Source organism: Zalophus californianus, chromosome 6 (genome assembly GCF_009762305.2).
Source record: "Zalophus californianus isolate mZalCal1 chromosome 6, mZalCal1.pri.v2, whole genome shotgun sequence".
Taxonomy (NCBI): Eukaryota; Metazoa; Chordata; class Mammalia; order Carnivora; family Otariidae; genus Zalophus; species Zalophus californianus.
In genome coordinates, this window is record NC_045600.1 from 128,677,145 (window position 1) to 128,697,213 (window position 20,069).

At 38.9% G+C, this 20,069-nt stretch overlaps 2 protein-coding genes and 1 long non-coding RNA gene across 8 annotated transcripts in view; 2 read left to right on the plus strand and 1 right to left on the minus strand.

The window, feature by feature from the left end:
- Positions 1–6,345, plus strand: part of LOC113909759 — a 44,141-nt gene extending 37,796 nt beyond the window's left edge. Inside the window, exon 4 of the long non-coding RNA XR_003515807.1 lies at positions 6,219–6,345. This is a non-coding gene — a long non-coding RNA (uncharacterized LOC113909759). The remainder of the gene's footprint in view (positions 1–6,218) is intronic.
- Positions 1–17,410, minus strand: part of LRRC28 (leucine rich repeat containing 28) — a 158,117-nt gene extending 140,707 nt beyond the window's left edge. For 2 of the 3 annotated variants that reach the window (XM_027571285.2, XM_027571283.2), the window contains exons 1-2: positions 17,279–17,410; positions 13,430–13,657 (exon numbers count right to left, since the gene is read on the minus strand). In XM_027571285.2, coding sequence (XP_027427086.1) covers positions 13,430–13,597 — 168 coding nt within the window. In that variant the 5' untranslated portion in view covers positions 13,598–13,657; positions 17,279–17,410. Of the gene's footprint in view, positions 1–13,429; positions 13,658–17,077; positions 17,215–17,278 lie in introns of those variants that run through there. The other variant, XM_027571284.2, reaches the window with a different exon arrangement.
- A 1,802-nt stretch (positions 17,411–19,212) lies between these two features.
- TTC23 (tetratricopeptide repeat domain 23) overlaps positions 19,213–20,069 on the plus strand; it is a 90,390-nt gene continuing 89,533 nt past the window's right edge. For 2 of the 4 annotated variants that reach the window (XM_027568831.2, XM_027568830.2), the window contains exon 1: positions 19,213–19,404. Coding sequence is in view for 1 of the 4 variants with exons in the window: in XM_027568830.2 (XP_027424631.1) it covers positions 19,380–19,404 (25 nt within the window). In the remaining 3 variants the exon portion in view is untranslated. Of the gene's footprint in view, positions 19,405–19,430; positions 19,626–20,069 lie in introns of those variants that run through there. The other 2 variants (XM_027568833.2, XM_027568832.2) reach the window with 1 other exon arrangement.

The following is a 20,069-nucleotide window of genomic DNA, read 5'->3' on the forward strand; positions in this document are numbered from 1 at the left end:
GTGAAAAGAAGCCGGACACAAAAGGTCACATATTGAATAATCCCATTTACATGAACTATCCAGAATAGATAAATCCATAAAGACAGAACACAGATTGGTGGTTACAGGGCTGGGGTTTAGAAGGGGATGAGGAGAAACTGCTTAATGAGCAAGGGGTTTTAGTTTGCAGTGATGGAAATGTATGGAACTAGACAGAGGCAGTAGTCGTACAACTCTGCGAGTGTACTGAATACTACTGAATTGTTCCCTCTAAAATGGTTAATTTTACATTAAGTTCATTTCACCTCAAAAATTATTATTTTTACTTATTTGAGAGAGGGAGAGAGAGAGCACGGTCAGGGGGAGGGGCAGAGGGAGAGAGAAAAGCAGACTCCCCCCTGAACAGGGACCTTGGGGTTGATCCCAGGACCCCAAGATCATGACCTGAGCCAAAGCCAGACACTTAACCAACTGAGCCACCCAGGTGCCCCTTTATTATTTTTTTAATAAAAAAAAGTTAATCAAGTTTTGGTATTGAAGGAAAAAAAGCACTTCATTTACAAACCATCACAACATTACTCAACAAGCTTCCTAGTTGAATCAGTAATTTGATGTCACTGTTTCCAAGCAAGTATACTGGTGTGAGTTAAGTACTAGGTGACTGTATGGGAACAAATAAGGTAGACCTCTTTTGCTGCCAACAGCATAACCCATTCATCCTCTTGTATTTCTTTTTTTTTTTTTTTTTAGATTTTATTTATTTGACAGAGAGAGAGAGAGTTGAGAGAGGGAACACAAAGCAGGGAGGGAGGGAGAGGGAGAAGCAGGCTTCCCGCCAAGCAGGGAGCCCGACACGGGGTTCAATCCCAGGACCCTGGGATCATGACCTGAGCCGAAGGCAGACACTTAACAACTGAGCCACCCAGGTGCCCCCTTTTAATATTTATCATAGAGCACTACTTCTCCACAGAGGAGTCAGACGCTAACTAGCATGCTAATGGGAACAGAGAGATAACCAGCACACCCTTTCCTCTTCTGCAGTCCTATAAAGGCTTTCCGGAGACCTGTTACCATTTGCTCCCTAATGTCTATTACCATTTACCCACTTGTCTCTTGGTTCACTTCCTGTTAATTACTCATTTTCCTCTTTTTAAATTTCTCTCCAAATAAACTTTAAGTGACCCAAAAAAGCATCAGTCTTGCTTAAACGCTTGTCCTATTTCCTTGGTGTTTCCTGGAGACAGAAAAACACAGTGGATTCTCAATACTTGCATCTACCAACATCACATCTCTGGTGGTGAAGTTAATTTCTTCTGAAATGAGCAGCACGAAGGAATGGTATTACCTATGGTTTTCATTTGAATTATCCTATGAAGCATTATATACTTTTTTGGGGAGGGAGGTGTAGGGGAGGAAAGGGGTTGCTAGAGAGTGGGAGAAGGGGTCGAGAAGAAACGCGCTCGAGAGCATTAACAGCTCATTAACCCGTCTTGCGAAGAGAAGACCATTCCTAGGAAGGGCTGTGCAATCACTGATAGGTCAAGTACCACTGCAAATTTATATACATTTTGTAAGCTACCACTGACATCCTGTTTCCCAGAAAAAAAAATGTGACTATGCTGTGCAAATATGCAAATGCAAATGTAGGTAATTTATTCATAAGCAATACAAAAAAGATAATCCAAAATATATCAGAGTTTTATGGGAAAATACTAATTATGATTATTCGGAAATGTGAGCATAACATCTTTAGTTGTTTGTTTTAATCTATCCAAAAGGAAAGCAGTGAAAAATCTGCAGCAAATATCCAAATTTCTTGGCGTATGTCTTCCAAAATAATCATAGGCATCTTATGTCCCAAGTTCGTTAAAAGAAAAATTCCATTGGAAATTCATGGAATGCTTGAATACAAAGCATTACAAATATTAACAAAGTCACTTCAAAAGGGAAAGAAAGGAGGAAAATGAGGTACAGAAAATTTTTCAAATATGTGGACAAATTCTTTTGTTTCTTAAGTTGTCTTTGAGGTGCCTAAAAAGAACCCTGAGATAATTTTTCTTCCCTGCTTTGCACTAAAAATATGTAGCACTAACTATAGTTGCAATTGGACTTCCATGACAAAAATGATAAAAATGACATTACTGATTTTTTTTCTTTATCAAGTTTTTATTCAAATTCCAGTAGTATTAGTCTCAGGTGCAGAATTTAGTGATTCATCAATTCCATACAACACCCAGCGCTTATCACAAGTGCCTTCCTTAATGCCCATCACCCATTTCACCCATCTCCCTGCCCACTTCCCCTCCAACAGCCCTCAGTTTGTTCTCTATATTAAGAGTCTATTTTCTGCTTTGCTTCTCTTCTTTTCCCCTATGTTCATGTTTTCTTAAATTCCACATGAGTGAAATCATACGGTATTTGTCTTTCTCTGACTTATTTCGCTTAGCATAATACACTCTAGCTCCATCCATGTCATTGCAAATGGCAAGATTTCATTCTTTTTGACGGCTGAGTAATATGCCATTGTGTATATGTATGCGTGCGCGCGTGTGTGTGTGTGTGTATACACCACACATCTTCTCTATCCATTCATCAGTCGATGTACATTTGGGCATTATTGATTTTAATGCATTCTTTCTCTTCCCCAAACACACCACTGGTCCAATAGAACTTTCTGCAATGATAGAAATATCCCCTATCTTACACTGTCTGATATGGTGGCCACCAAGCATTTAAAATGTGGTTATAATGACTAAGGAATTGTATTTTTAATACTGCTTCATTATAATTTAAACATTAATAGCTGCATGTGTTGGCAGCTATCAAATCAGTACAAAATTTGTTTCTTGATACTACCGATTTTTCACGTAAACTCAGCTCTTTTAGATGTAAAACATGAAAAAGAACTACTTAACTGTATAAATGATAAATTTTTAAATTATCTTTCTTAGAAATGATGAAATATTTATTTGGCATTCATAGAGGATAAAACTGTCATGTTCTGAAAAAATGAAAATAAGAGTATTTTAAGTATCTACAAAACTGCAAAGGTTTTACTGCCAAAATGTAAAATCTAAAGACTGATATTTTTTCCTTAGCAAACACCCATAGAGAAAATACGCTAAAAATTTTAAAGACTGTATATCCAGTACATTTACAAAACTGAAATAGGCATTTGGATTGTGATAAAAATTTAATTACCAAGGAAAACATTTTTCAAAAGAAGAAAAACAAAAATTACTGAAATGTTTCTTCAAGTATTAATCTCAACAATATTTGTTTAAAAATGCAAGTTACATAAATATCATAAACAAGGGTTGAAGGTTAGAGAACCATTTGCCCCTAGTTTCTATTTTTTTGAAAACCTATTTAATATGCATCCAATAAGTATCATTTTATGAATGGAATTCTCAAAGCAACAGGAAAGTACACACAAAAAAGAATACTGAACACTTACTCCCATAAAACCAGATGAAACATTAAAATTACACCTAGCATGAATAATTCTATAAGACTAAGACATAATTGTTTATTGTGTGTGGGGGGAGATATCTCAAGCTCAATGTATATTTCAAGTGTCTCACTTATATATGTATTTGTTGACTTGATGGGGCTAACATTTAGAAACTGGTATCTCATTTTTAATGCACAGATGCCTCATTTTAGTATAGTGAATGCTTGAAAATGAATTTCAACTTGTGGAAACACATACATAGCAATGGTTTTTGAGGCTTCTGCTTGCAAACAGAACCCTTCCAGTGCACAAGGATATGGTCTCGTGTAAAGGGAAGACCTCTATCCCTGCCACCTCTTCCTAAACCCTCTCTTCCTAACTCTCAAGGCAGAACCGAGTCACAAAGAGTAGGCTAAATCATGTTCCCCATATTTTATTTAAGAAAGCATAGAATGATACATGTTTTAAAAACATTTCTATCAAGAAAAGTTACATGGTGGATCTGAAAGGTAAATTTCACAGAGGTAACTAAGAAAACTCACTTTAACATGGAACACCTCAATACTCCTCAGTGAATAAAGATGGTTAAAATTTAACTAGATGGTGCTAGGCTAGAAATGGGTCATCAATAAACACCTGCAGAAGGAAAATGAAAGACTGACCAGATGACCAATTAGGAGACCTGGTATTTGCGCTAACTGGCCATAAAAGTGACTTTGGACACATCCATTAACCTTTTCTAAGCTTACTTCCCTTGAAAAATTGCCTAAATTATCTATAAAGCTCCATCCAGCTTTGAAATTCTATGATTCAATAAACAGAATTAGGTTATAGGTCAGACTTTCATTTTCCAAACTATTTCAAATACTTTGGTAACTATTTGACAGGGAACTACTGTCAATTAACCAGTAACAATGAGGGGAAAAACAATGAAATCTGAAAATCAAATAGGAAAAGCAGCTTTGATTTATAATAAAACTTATACTCTTCAGGTATATATGGATTACTAAGACAGGATATATTTGTAATGAATGTTTTACAGGACTGTATCACATATTACATATCACATCAGCATTAAAACACAGAGTATCTGAATGCTTTACCACTTGACATACCATTTCCACATATTCAATTTAAGAAATGATTAAGGTGCAGGGCACCTAGATGGCTCAGTCAGCTCAGCGTCAGACTCTTGATTTCAGCTCAGGTCACGATCTCAGGGTTGAGAGATCAAGCCTGCACTGGGATCCATGCTCAGCAGGGTGTCTGCTTGAGATCCTCTCCCTCTCCCTTTGCCCCTCCCCCGTTCCCTCTCTCTCTCTCTCTCTCTAATAATTTAATCTTAAAAAAGGAAAGAACTAAGATGCTTTTAAATAGAACTAGCTCAAGGACAGAGCAATTGCAATGATTATGGAGGCCCTGCACCCCAGCAGTGGTTAAATCTGGGAGGGTCCAACAAGTTACAGAAAAACAAGAAGCCCCTTATGTTGGAATTCAAAGTGAACCAAACAAACAAAAACAAAACTTAATTCTTTCTCCCAGATTTTTCTGCCACACTTGATGGCAGGATGCTCTTTTACCATTTCCTTACTGTTTTGCCTTGAAGGTGTTCTGATGTTCATTTAATCCAGATCCTACTCTTACCAAATTCCAAGGGGGTGGAGGGCACCGCTATGTAACTTTCCCAGACATTGACCCTTTTCATCCTCAACCCAGCCACCAGCTGCAGGAGCCATCAATGTCAACATAAGGGCAGGCATCCCATCATTGTAAATCAAATAGCTAGACGCACTGATTAATACAACTTGAGAGCCGGCTAAGATCTTAGCAGTACTATATTCCAACAATTTCATTTTTAGGGTTTTTAAGATTTTATTTATTCATTTGAGCGGGGCGAGGGAGCACAACCGGGGGGGGGGGGGGGACAAAGGGAGAGGGGATGCAGACTCACCCCTGAGCAGGATAAGCTCGATCCGGGACCCTGGGATCATGACCTGAGCTGAAGGCAGCCACTCGACCGACTGAGCCACCCAGGCACCCCCAATAATCTCATTTAATTGATTTTTTTAATTGTAAAAATAAGTATTTAGTGAAAAAAATATAAACCAAACTTAATAGTCTTTCCTTTTTACTCTACATACTTAAGTAAGGCTCTTTCTCTTCAGCTCCCACCCCCACTCTCTTGCCTGCCCCTCATCCACAACTACAATCACTATTAAGTTGGATCTATGTCCTTTTCAATGCCTTAGTTTATTGCCTATAAAGTAGGGATAATAATAGTGCCTACTTCACAGGATTGTCTTGAGGATTAATTAATCTTAATACATGTAAATTACTTAAGACAGTACCTGGAACTTACTAAAGACTCAAATGATGTTAGATCATTTTATCAGATTTTTACCAATCCCATAATGATGAACATTTAGGTTTTCACAATTTTTCATTCTATCCAGTGCTGTGATGAACATCCTGGTTCACTTGACATTTGTTCCATTGTGTAAATTCTTATAAGTGAAAAATGCTGATTCAAACACATACTTATGCAAAATGTTGCCAGATGTGGTCAAACCACCCACCAAAAATATTCAGCCAGTTCCGCTCCATCTGATAGTGTGTAAGAGTATCTTCTTAGTCTCCCACATCAAGTATCTTCAACACTAGATACTAGTTTTTGCTAATCTAGTAGGAAAGGATGATCAATGTTTTACCTTCTATTGGAAGAAAACATCTTTTTGTGTTTTGACTCTCTATATTCTTTTATGATTTGCCTGTTTATATTTTATAGGGAAGGTCAAGAATGTCTTCTCCTGTGAATGGATAAAAAAGCTGTGGTATATATACACAATGGAATATTCTGCAGCCATCAAAAGGAATGAGATCTTGCCATTTGCAACGACGTGGATGGAACTGGAGGGTGTTATGCTGAGTGAAATAAATCAATCAGAGAAAGACATGTATCATATGACCTCACTGATATGAGGAATTCTTAATCTCAGGAAACAAACTGAGGGTTGCTGGAGTGGTGGGGGTGGGAGGGATGGGGTGGCTGGGTGATAGACATTGGGGAGGGTACGTGCTATGGTGAGCGCTATGAATTGTGCAAGACTGTTGAATCACAGATCTGTACCTCTGAAACAAATAATGCAATATATGTTAAGAAAAAAAAAGAAGAAGAAGAAGATAGCAGGAGGGGAAGAATGAAGGGGAGTAAATCAGAGGGGGAGACGAACCATGAGAGATGATGGACTCTGAAAAACAAACTGAGGGTTCTAGAGGGGAGGGGGGTGGGGGGATGGGTTAGCCTGGTGATGGGTATTAAAGAGGGCACATTCTGCGTGGAGCACTGGGTGTTATGCACAAACAATGAATCATGGAACACTACATCCAAAACTAATGATATGATGTATGGTGATTAACATAACAATAAAAAATTAAAAAAAAAAAAGAATGTCTTCTCCCGGGTCCTGCATCCTCTCCGTCTTATGCCCCACCCCGATCTGGGGAGTGAACAGGCCTCTTCTTCCCCTCAGTCCCAGGAGGATATCACTCTTAAGTTCTCTCTTGTTGCATAGATTAATTGATTAATCAAGATCTATCTGCTCTTATTGCTCAGACATAAGCCAAACTCCCCTTTCATTAAAATTTAGATGTCTCTTCCTTGTCTATTCATATGTATAAGTAAAATTGGCAACTGGTGAGAGTTCCATTAGCATTTGGGTAGGTCCCCAGGAAAACCTCCTGCCCGCTATTCTCATTAAGAGAAGTTGGCAGATCCATTCAGTGATTTTGCTTCCACATTGAGATTTCTTTTCTTCCCCTCAAGGCTCTTGTGGCCTTTTATTTTATAAATGAAAAAAAAAACTGAAGTCCAAAGAGGTTAAGCACAAGAACCTGGGGGTCTGTTATCTCCTAATATTAGGTTTTGCTACCAAACACTGAAACACCCCCTTCCTGAGACCGCAGTCCTCAAATGCTTCCACTGCTGATTGCCTCCTTCATGAACCCCCAGGTTAGAGTCCGAACTGGTGCTTGCTGCTTCCAAGCAATTTCCAACAATTAGAAAGACTCCAGCTTCTTCTGGTGGGGGTATGGAGGGGGGAAAGGAGGAAGCTTCCCCTCAGCCTCCTTCATCCTGCACACTCATATCTGGCCTTCATCTGAAACTTCTCCACAATTGAAGTCTCCCTCCACAACCACATGTCCCATCCCCCTAGATGGCTGGCTCAGTCATGCCCAATACAATTCTTCAACGTCAGTGGGTCCTTTGGCCCCCTCTCCATTCTCCCTGTCCATTCGCTCCTCCTTTCTTTCTTTGCCTCCAATCCAGCTCACATTCCATATTCCATCCTCCATGTCCCCAAACACTCCTGCCAAATTCCTGAACCTCCTTAGTCCCTCTGCACTTGTGTTGTATCCACCTGGAAAAAACCTAAGCCTGCAGGAATGCAACAGTCCACCTTCTTCACACCTCAGAGAGTTGGGTACTGCAGGAGAAAATCCCCTAAATAAGCAGATGGTTCCACCATAAGCCTAGCAACCAACAGCCTGCTGACTAACGCCAACAATCCTACTACCTTTCTCTAGCCAAACTGCCATGTGATTCTTCACATCATTTCAAACCTGCATTCTCTACAAATCTTCAGTTCCCAAGCAGATGGCCTTGCCGGGCAGAATGCAGAATTCTCATGTCAGCTGTGCTCAGTTAGTGGCTTTCTATTCCACTCTGTGGTTTCCTAGACAATCCATACAGCTCCTTGGAAGGGAAGGAGGTATGGATTGGGCAAGATTCTCGCCAATCCCATCCCCTAAATAAAAATAATTCCAGTTCTACCTATTTAGTGAACTTTCTGAATAAATGGTTCTGCTAAAAGGAGTCTGAAAACATTAACCAGATCAACACATCCCACCCATGTGGGGGTTGGTGTAGAGAGCACCAATATACAAAGCAAACAGATGGAGAGCTGCTCTGGCTGAAGTGGAGACACACTACTGCTCCATCTCCCCATAATTCTCCACCTCAGCTCTATTTAGGAACCCTCAGGCTCTGAAGAACACATTAAAAAACAAAAAACAAAAAAACAGAAACACTGCTCTATGCAAAACAGGTGCCTAGACTTGTCCCCTAAACCTTCTGCCACTGAGTCTTAGTTCATACTTTCCCTTCAGCTTGGGATGTCAACAAATAAAAAATTCCATGAGAATTCCACAAGAATTTGTTCCAAATCAGTGCCTCGAAGAGTACTGGGTACACAGTAAATAATCAATAAGTACACGCTGAATGAATACTTTTCCTCCCAAACTCCTGCCAATGTCATTCCTCAGTGTCAATGCAAAAAGCATCTTCTTAAAAAAATCTTCTACAATCCTGCTACAGAGAATTAGATTCTGTGTTCTACAAATGTTGGGCAGTAGGCCAGGCATAGGGATACAGAATTTAAGAGAGTCCCTGCCCTTGAAGGCTCTCAGTCTGGGACTCTTATACCTGTATTAATAGTCCTTATCTTAATCTACTTTATATTCATTTATTATTCAACAACTATGTGAATACCTGTCACATGACAAAGAACCTATATCTCCTATTCTAATTATCTTCTAACTTCCATGAAGGTAAGACTTCACAATTCTTGGGGCACCTGGGTGGCTCAGTTGGTTAAGCGACTGCCTTCGGCTCAGGTCATGATACTGGAGTCCAGGGATTGAGTTCCGCGTCAGGCTCCCTGCTCAGTGGGGAGTTTGCTTCTCCCTCTGACCCTCCTCCCTCTCATGTTCTCTCCATCTCATTCTCTCTCTCAAATAAATAAACAGACAAAAATCTTAAAAAAAAAAAAAAAAAAAGACTTCACAATTCTTGAGCTGCATTTGAAATAATTACAGACAAATTCTTTAAAAAAATTTTTCTAAGATAAATGTTAGGAACCAAAATCATGTTTCCTAACTACTACTTATTCACCTATTCATTACATAACTGAATTCCTATATAAATTGACTAATGTTAAAAAAAGTTTTAAGGGGCACCTGGGTGGCTCAGTCAGTTAAGCAGCTGCCTTCGGCTCAGGTCATGATGGGATCCAGCCCCACATCAAGCCCCACATCAGGCTCCCTGCTCAGCGGGAAGTCTGCTTCTTCCTCTGCCCCTCACCCTGCTCTCATGCTCTCTCTCACTCTCTCAAATAAATAAAATCTTTAAAAAAATTTTTTTAAGATTTCTCAGTTATACAAATAAATGGTAATATTGCATAATGAAATAGTTGACCTTTATGTAACACAGGCTTGTAATACATGGGTCCACTAATAACACGATTTTTTTCAATACAGTATAATTGCCACTGTATTTTTTCTTCCTTATGATTTTTTTAAGATTATTCCTTATTATTTTTAAGACTATTATTTATTTGAGAGAGAGAGAGTGTGCATGAGCGTGCATGGGGTTAGGGGGGAGGAGTAGAGGGAGAGAATCTCAAGCCAACTCCCCGCTGAGCATGGAGCCCACATGGGGCTTGATCTCATGACGCTGAGATCATGACCCTAGTTTAATTCAACAGTCAGATGCTCAACTGAGCCACCCAGGTGCCCCCTTAATAACATTTTCTTTTCTCTAGCTTACTTTATTGTAAGAATACAATATATGATACCTATAACATGCAAACTATGTGTTAATCAACTGCTGATGTTATCAGGAAGGCTCCAGGTCAACAGAAGGCTATTAGTTAAGTTTTAGGGGAATCAAAAGTTATATGTGGGGCGCCTGGGTGGCTCAGTTGGTTAAGCGACTGCCTTCGGCTCAGGTCATGATCCTGGGGTTCCGGGATCGAGTCCCGCATCGGGCTCCCTGCTCAGCGGGGAGTCTGCTTCTCCCTCTGACCCTCTTCCCTCTCGTGCTCTCTCTCATTCTCTCTCTCTCTCTCAAATAAATAAATAAAATCTTTAAAAAAAAAAAGTTATATGTGGATTTTTGACTGAGCAGGGGGTCGGCACCCCAACCCTGGCATTGCTCAAGTGTCAACTGTACTGATAAAAAGTACTTTAAAACGGGGTGCCTAGGTGGCACAGTTGGTTAAGCGTCTGACTCTTGGTTTCAGCTTGACCTGTGGTCTCGGGCTTGCGCTCAGCCTGCTTCAGATTTTCTCTCCCTCTCCCTCTCTACCCTTCCCACTTGTGCTCGTTCTCTCTCAAATAAATAGCTACATCTTTTTTTTTAAAGTACTTTAAAACGTAAAATGTGCCTACCATTGACCCATTAATCCTACTTTTAAGACCTGATCCTATACACAAACACACATGTATATATAAGGACGTATATGTATCTCCTGGCCTAGAGGTTAATGGAATGAGAATACCGTAAAGTAAAAAGAGAAATCTGCAAAGAAATACACGTAGTATGATTCTATTTTGTTGTTTATAAAGGGGATAAAGGATATAATTACATAAATACAAGCAAAGCAGAAGGACACAACCAAACTATTAACATTGGTTACTCCACAGTATAAAACTGGATGAAGAGACAACTATTTTCCATGTGTTCCTCTATATTCACTGATATTAGGGCATGTATCGTTTTTGTACTTAAAATATGAGAAATTTAGTCTTTTAAATGTATAAAAAAGGCTTTTGCTCTGTTTTAGTTTTAATATGACATTCTCCAAATTGAGTATTTAACATACAATCATCCTGCAAAATATAAACCACTGTGCTATACCAAGCACCTTGACGCGGGGAAAGGAAGAAGGGCAGAGGTGGTGCATTAGTGACTTCTCTTTACACAGAAAGGCTTCATAGAGTGAGGGGTGGGGAGAGAAGGGAGGGTGAATGTTGAGGAGAAAGAATTTAAACACAATAAAACAATGTCAATAAATAATAATAAAACAATGTGAAAATGAAAATTATTGGCAGATTCCCAAGCTTCCTTTAAAAAAAAAAGGGGGGCCAATTAACCCATAATGGTGTTAAGATACCATCTGTTTCCAATAACATGTTTTGTTTTGTTTTTCCTTTGGACAGTATTGTAGTCGTAAGTCACATTCCAAAAACCAAATCTTCTTTAGGAAATATACTTTATCAATAACATCAGCAAACATTCTAAAAGCCTGAAGTCACGAGTTTAGAGCACTCTAGGGTAAGTATTTCTTCATCTGCTTTCAAAACCTGGGTGGTAAGCCACTCCTAGGCTGTGCTGGATATCAGTACCGTCAGGGCATGGGATGGCCGGGCTGCTACAAGCCCTACCACTCTGGTATCTGTATAGCACTCTACAATTTAAAAGCTCTTTGATACACATGAATCAAATGCTCCAGCTCATTAAAAGACATTCAAATAAAACACATACACCTGTCATTGTAAATATATGCAACAATTTAATCTCTGATGAAAAAAAGGTGGCAAAGCACGAACTTGAAATGTGTGCCTGTGAGCCATTATGAATTATTGGTTACAACTGTAGAGCTGATACCTAAATATTTTCACAAATTGAAAACTGCAGCTGAGGAACTGCCACAAAACCAAAAGCTCACTGTAACTTTTATAAACGAAGGTCGATTTCTTTGAACAAACTCACTCCAGTGGACTTTGACTAATAGTTAAGAAATAATCCACTCACAACTGTTCCTTTGTACATCAGTAACAAACAAGGGAAAATCTGGGCTATAATCCTTAACAAATTATTTCTCACAACACTTCTTCCTCAAAGGGGGGGAAAAACACTTAGTAAATGTGGTTTTACCTCATGCAATGATGATTTTGCCAAAAGGATTACTATAATTGTGTTATTAAAGTTTGATTAGTAAGATAATTAGAATTTTAAAACTGAAAAATCTACTTTAAAAAAACCTAACTAGGCACTCAAAATAACATATACACCAAAATGCCAAACACTAAAAATGAAAGGCGTATTTCCATTTACTATCAGATACAGCAAAGATAACCAAATTTTATGTTTTCTACTCATTGGAGGTATTTTAGATAGATTAAATAAAACTTTTCCACAAAAACACTCCATCTAAATGAAGCCAGTAAAGCATACTTTCAGATCTTTGGGACGGTCCAATATAGAGAAGGGAATGAAAAATAGGTCTGTTCACAAAGAAGTCATCATAAAAGGAGTAAGAATAAGAATTCAAGCATAAGACTCAAATGAGGTTAAGTGATAACCAGAAAAGACCACATAAAGCACATACATTTAAAACAGAGACCAAATTTTACAATGAGTGGAAATAAGAAGCCAGAGTAACAAATTCTCTTGAAAAAAATTTTAAAGTTTTTTTAATCTGATATGTAATAAAACTTAATCTTATATGTAATAAAATATTTAATAAAGCCCTATATGTAATAAAAAAATCAGGTTATAATGATAACTATCTGCTTATTCTTACAACATGAAAAGTGAATCAAATGTTGCTTCTGTGGCAAAAATTTTTTCAACAAACTGGATGATAGTCCAATTCAACATCATTTGATTTTCACAGTGCAATCATAAAGGTTTTTTGGTTTGGGAGGATGTTTCTGTTATGTTTTTTCCCCCCAAAGAGAAAGGCTACATCAAGCTTCCCAAATGCCTGTCTTAATATTTTAATCTTCAAATCATCTCTTTTTAAATGCCTCTAACTCAGGGTCATTCATCTTTGTTGGCCTTTCTCTTCTTTACTTTTTAACTGGTCCACTGGATATGGTAACATCCAAAAATCATCTAGGAAGCTTATCACACAAAGAAAGCAGAGAAAGATGCACAGGCTAAGTGAAGTGGGGTTTTGGAATGGAGACTAATTCTATGAGTGGTATATTGAGCGAATATTTTGCTTTCCTATACAACTCCTCCCACAACCCTATACTGCAGGGACTTGGATAATGAATCCTCAGCTAATGAGAACCCCCTGTATTTGCATTTTTATCACCTGTTTATATAACAAGAGGGGATGTACATCTTGCTCTGAATATCTTAGGATATGTAAACTATATCTTGGTCAAATTATAAATGATTTTTTTAAATGCAATATAATACTGTACCAAGGTTGTAAGGGAGTTCCTTTTCATATAGAGCCTCTCCAAGTACTGTAGTCCCTCATCTTTCAGTAACTCCAATGGAAAATGGTGCAGATTCCTATAATTTAAGAACAAATTCTTGTGTTTTTCCAGCCTTGCCACAGAGATCGTCTTACAGAGTTCAGATGCCATGACTGAACATATCCCATCAGGCACACTGCAGCACTACATCTTGTCAAAATTGGTCCATTTCTAAAGAGAACAAGAAAATTGAATAATTATGATACTGCTCATATGCATTACCAAATAAACCAGTTAGCACATATAGCTATTTGCAGACATTAAAAAGAGAATTACACATTCAATCCCTATTATTTTTCTTTTCTAACAACTAAGTTTATCACACATATTTAGATTAAAATGACAACTATTAAAAATACCCTCACTATTTAAGCTTACTTAGCATTTCGCAGCAACAGTCCTAACTGAAAAAAATATGTCTTGAATTTGAGACAGGAATGCCGAACAGAACAGAGACCAGTTTCATAACCTGCAACCAAAGAAAGCTGAAAAATCAAATATAGCAAACCCATTTCCTTCTTGAACTACCTCATTTTATGTTTACCTTAAGGTATTTCAAAAATATTGATAAACACATACAAAATATATCTAGATCACTAACAGCTTCATTTTCTTCATTTCTTAGTATCTATATTGTCCTATATTCTAATTTTCTTTCTTTTATCTCTTTGTTTTTTTTTCTTCCTAGCTTTGTAGATTATCAGAAGTAGTAAAGAAGCATGTCCAAGAATATATGGTTTTATTATTTCAATGAAAGAAGAAATACTGACTAGGAAATAAGAAACTTGTATTATTACAATCTTTCCAGGCCTCAGTTGCCTAAAAGCAATGGAGATAGCAATTTATTGGTAAAGGCCAGAACCCAGAACAGATTAAATTCCCTCCTAGCTCTGAAAGTGACAGGGTAGGAAGAGAAATAACATTTGCCATCTTATCAACTAGGCACAGAGCAGAAACAAACTTCATTCACAATCACTTAACGTAAGAAACAAACTCAGAGCTTCAATAATTTGTCCAAGGTCAAAGAGCTCATAAGGGATAAAAGCAAGGATTTTTCCCCCCTTGGGGTAAAGAGGCTGTCCAGTGATTTTAAAGCCTGGGTTCTTTACATACATAGACTCAAAGTCCTCCACAGGATACTAAGGAAATGTGAAAACACTAAAAAGTTGAGCTTTGTTCCATGACTCTACTCTCATTTTCCTGGGCATCCTTTCTCAAACTCCCCAATAGAAAGTACCTTTCAAACAGAATTTTTTTTTTTTTTAAGAAAAACTATTTTCACTGGGAATTAACACCAAGTTAGTGCAAAATGTAGTAACAAGCTTTTGATAAGCAGTTTTGATAACTTTTTTGGTTATTTTCTATTATTTCCAAACTCCAACTCCTAGCTAATAAGAAAGGACTTGCCATTTTATCTAAAAGAGCAGACAACATGGAATAGTCAATAATATTCCCAATGCAACGAGAATTCAAAACTTTCCCATACTGATTCTACCTACACACCTACCTATTTTTGTGAGACATATGTGACTTTGAGCAACATACTCAATCTTTCTACATCTTAATTCTCTCACCTGTAAAGCAAAGGGGAACTAAACTAGAAATAATATCAATGATTCTGTGTGGAAAGAGAAGTTTCCCGGGTTACAATTCACTCAAAGTAGTAAACTTGAAGCAGGTTAGAAGTCTCACAAGTGCCTCAAACTTAACACATTTTATCTGCATCACCGATCCGAATTCTCCCCAGTGCTTCTCATCTCAATTAATGGCACACACCTCTATCCACCTAGCTGTGTAAGCCGAAGAGCTGGAAGTCATGAATGATTCCATCCTGTCATTCACCTGCGCACTCCAATTTGTCTTAACGCTGGCGGTTTCCAGCTCCAAAACACATCTCAAATCCATCGACATCTTTCCCTCCAGCCAAAAGCCACTGTCATCTCCTGCCTGGCCATCTGTATTACTGGTCTCCTGGTGCCACTCTAGTCATATTCTAATACCTTAATCACTTAGCAGGGAGCCTTTAAAATGTAAATCCCATACCTCTCTCGGGTAAACTCACTCCCTAGCGCACACATATCAACTAAACACAGCCTTCAAAAGCTTTTTTAGAAAACCAAACTCTGATCAGGCACTGAGGGCTCCTCACAGTCTGGCCCCATGCACCTCTCTAGCCTTATCCGGCAGCACCCTCCCTGGCTTCTCATCAAGCTCCTGGGCTTCTCTAGGCCTTTTTTTCCAGTCTCTTTCAAGAGCCAAACTCTTCACACCAGCTGCAGGTCTCCTTTTAGCCTGGAAAGCACTGTCCCGTCAACTTTGAGTTTCTAAGTAAAAATCACTTCCCTATCCAAAACGATTCTGTTATTCTTTCAGAGAAACCTATTTCTTTTATATGTAGGACTCCTCCCAACCTGTAATCTAAATATTTATTGGTGTACCCATCTATTGTCAAACTAGCCAAGAGGCTGTAAGCTCCTGAGGGCAGAGATCTTGCTTTCTTCACTCTTGTATACCTGCCTGTGCACAATATCTAGCACAAAGCAGGCCCTCAAACAGTTGATGAAAGTAGGACATGTAATACTACAAGGTAAATATTTTTCACTCTGTAATCTATGGTCCTCTTGTAGATACTATATCCCAAGTGCTTGCTATGGACCATAAAGATCCCTAATCCATACAACTCTGCATTGTGATAGACAGTATTCAGCCTGTTTCATAGATAAGGAAGCAGTTTCTCAGAGGGTAACTTGCCAGAATTCTAACCCAGGTGGACCAACTCCAAAGCCGGTGCCCTGCCTTACAATATAGCCTTTCAGGCACTTCAATGGGGCCTGTGTTTCTCCCCATCATCATTTAAGTGGTAGGTGAAGCTTATACAAATGTAAGACTACAAAGCAAAACTATATCCAAAACCCACACTCATTGATGGAAGATCCAGGAAGAGAATTTGGTGTAACCTAATTGTTTTTCTTCTGAATCCTGACGGCTGGGAATCGGCTGCCTTTAAAACATCATTACACCCTATTAAAATGCATCTGGCTACCAAGGCAGTTTGGGAGATAAAATCTACACAAATGAAATCTGAAAGCTGCCAATAATAAATAATGCTAATGGTTTTCCAAAACGCATTCATTGGCAATATACAGCCCTTACCAGGATGGGTAATTTTCTTACATAAATTCCCTTCACTACCTCTTATCTACAGTTAAAGATAAATGGTATACTTAACAATATTAACTGAACATATTCAACAGAACCTCCACAAGTTTTCTGACATGTAAACACCAAGCCACTTTATTGTTTAAAACAAATAAACCCTCCCACCCTAAGAAAATCCCATACATTTTAAGCAGGTGTGTGTAAAAGGAAAGACCCTCAAACTGACTTCCATATTTAATTCAGTAGAACACCCACTCCAATTTCCTAACATTGGAGATTAGAGAATTAAAAACTGTACACTAAAAGCATTTGTAAAAGGTTGTTTTCTCAATAAGTCTGAAGCAAAACACCTGCCGCTTTGCCCGAGTTAACCAAACACTAAGGTCGTTACGGTTTGGAAGCAGCGAGCCCAGTGGTAGGGATTTCACAGACCCGGTGTCGGGATTCTCCGGCCACAGAGGGCGGGGAGGGCCTGGCAGCTATGGCGACCCGAGGCCGGGACGGGCCCGCTCGGGCCAGGAACCACTCGCCGCTGCCCCGACGCTTCTGCCGGACCCGGCGTGCTGGCCGGGGGCCGGGCCAGGGGGGCCCTTAGCCTCGCGAGCCACCGACGCGACAGGCGGCCGCACTCACCTCGGCGCCGGCAGAGCCAGCGCTCCGGACGCAGGCGGCGCTGGACTGCAAGCCGAGGGTCTGCGGGAGGGGCGGGGAGCCTGGGGGGCGGGGCGAGGGCGGACGGCGAGGGGCGGGGCGGGACGGGGCGGAACCCGCACGACGGAGAGTGGGGGCAGAGGGAGCTGCGGAGAGAAAGACGGAGCATCGCGATAAGTCGTCCCTGTTCTCGCGGTTTCAAAACTGCACCGACGAGAAGTTCGTTTTCCAAGCGATGTGCCTATTGGCCAAGAGCGCGACTTCCTCCAGACTGGCCCCGCCCCCCGCTCAACATTGGCTTCCGGCTGCGGCTCTAGTTTTACTATGTTGATCGCAGTCTTTTGCTTTGCTCTTTGTGGGGGCCGTTTAGCCCCCTCCAACCTCAGGCATTGCCAATAACTGATGTGTTCTTTCATTCATACATTCATTCAGGCACTCCCGCTCTCATTCATTGTACGCATTGGGGGCACACAACAATAATAACACCCGAGCGCTTATTGTGTACCAGGCAATGTTCTAAGAGCTATGCATATTCTCACTAAATCCTCACAGCAATCTCATGACACAGGTACTATTATTATACTCGTTTAACGAGTGAAAAGCTGAGGTCTGGTGGGTTTGTAATATGGCCAAGGTTAGTATCAGGTGGTGAGCCTAAGCATAGGATTTAAGGGCTCACTGTGCGCGCTGACAGGTTTGTTCCAACGATGAGGCGGGTAATCTAGTCTCTACTCTTGAAATACCTGAGGTCTATTGGGAGAAACGATCGCTTAAAAGGACAATAACAGCTTAAATATTACCTCAGTTCCTAGCATGACTGAGTAGGCCGTCAATAAATATTTCTTCAAGACGAAAATTCCTATGTCAGCGGAAGGAGACATCAAAGAAGAGAGCTTTATGCTGGTAAAAAGAAAAGAATTCCAAACATTGTTAGGGAACATTTTAAAAACATTTTATTTTTTAAATATTTTGTTAATATGGCAACTTTCTGAAATGAGTTTTTTAAACTTCCTCTCAAACTGCTGTCATTGTTCTTTGAAAAGCTTGCTGTTGATTAATTTATTAGCGATGCATTGTCGAGCAACCTTGACTTTATAACTAGTTTCCCGTTGGTTTATTTAATTACTGTTAGAGATGAATAATCTAAAAAGCAGTTATACTAAATAAGAATAACACGTACTCCAAAACAAGATACGAGTTATAATGAAATACTAATTTCCTGTTTATTAAACCTGGTCTCCAGAAGTTACTGAAGTATATGGCATGGGGAATGTCATGTAGCTCTAAGAACTTTGATACACATTTCTAAATACCTAAGAATTTGTAGTACTTAAGAACTTTTTGCTAGGCTTATAATGAGGAAACCTACAGTTTGTGTAAAAACAAAAATAGGGTGTTAAGGATCGACCCAAATAATAAAACTTGCTCCTAATCTTGGAAAGTGACTCCCAAAATGATCGACAATAGAATGACAAATTTTTAAAGCAATCAATGTTAGCCACGTAGTTTTCATTTCTTAAAAACATGAAATATTTTAACGCATTAATTTAACATCTGATGTTTGATCACAAAAAATGAAACATCTTACAATAACTTCTAGGCCCCTGAAACTGACACAAAAATAGCCAAGTGATTCTATGTGTCAGAATGGCCATTTGAATGTGTGTCTATTTTCACATCTTGCTTCACTCAAAACAGTTACTCAAAATTCTTTAAGCTAGCGATTTTGCAATCTTTGACAAACTTTAACATCAACAGGCAGCGATACCACTTTAAGAAAATTCCGAGGAAAAAACAACCCCATTTTAAAATTCCCACCTCTGGCTCCCCAGGATTGGGTTGCAAACTTCGACAAAATACTGTTCTCCACTCCCTATTGGTGCATGCTCTATCATTCATTCTTCGCCGGAGTTTGGTGAAGTACCAGGTTGCTTTACGGGAAAAGACTGCTGTAATTTACTCTGGAACTGCCCTGCTTTAGACTTTTTCATGGTTATTAATTTGTACAAAGAATCACAAACTGATACAGCGGGAACCAAACTGGCATATCAGGCTGCCGAGACGACTGTGTAATTCGCTGGAAATGGAGAACCTCTCCTGCGTACGGGGTAAATTTAACAAAGGATTTTACGACACAGAGATTTGAGAGTTAAAGAAACTTTTCCGGTTTTTCGATAGTTTTGAAGGAATAAGCGTCAAAGGAGAATTTAACGTACAGAATAATCTTAAGAGTGGCAGGAAGAGGAGTTTTCAGAAAGTGTTTTTTGGGTGAGGTTGGAAGAATGTTATTTCCAAATAATCTGGATTTTTGAATGGTAAAGGGAACAAGGTAATAAGAATAATTATAGATTATTATATACCCTAAAAAGCCGTGGTTTGTTGTTGTTGCATTAATACGAATTTAAAGGGACACTTAGTCATATTATTGTAATTTTTAAGTGAAATGGGTATTTTTGTATATTATACCTAGCATAATAGACAATTCATCTATCAGAAGATAGAAAAGAAAATTAGAATCAGCTTTGCATCCAAATTTTGTATATTTGTAGATTAGGAAATTCAGAGACAAATCTGCTAATGACCAAGGAAAACATAATACTGTTATATGAAGCAGAATCAGTAGGTAATTAATGTAAGGATAAATTCTCAAAAAAGAAATCCATTTATATTTTCAAAATGAGATTTTCATTAAAACTAAAACATGAAAGTTCAGGAAAATATTGACAAACAAGAATAACTTATATTTGAAATAGCAACATAATACTTTTTTAGG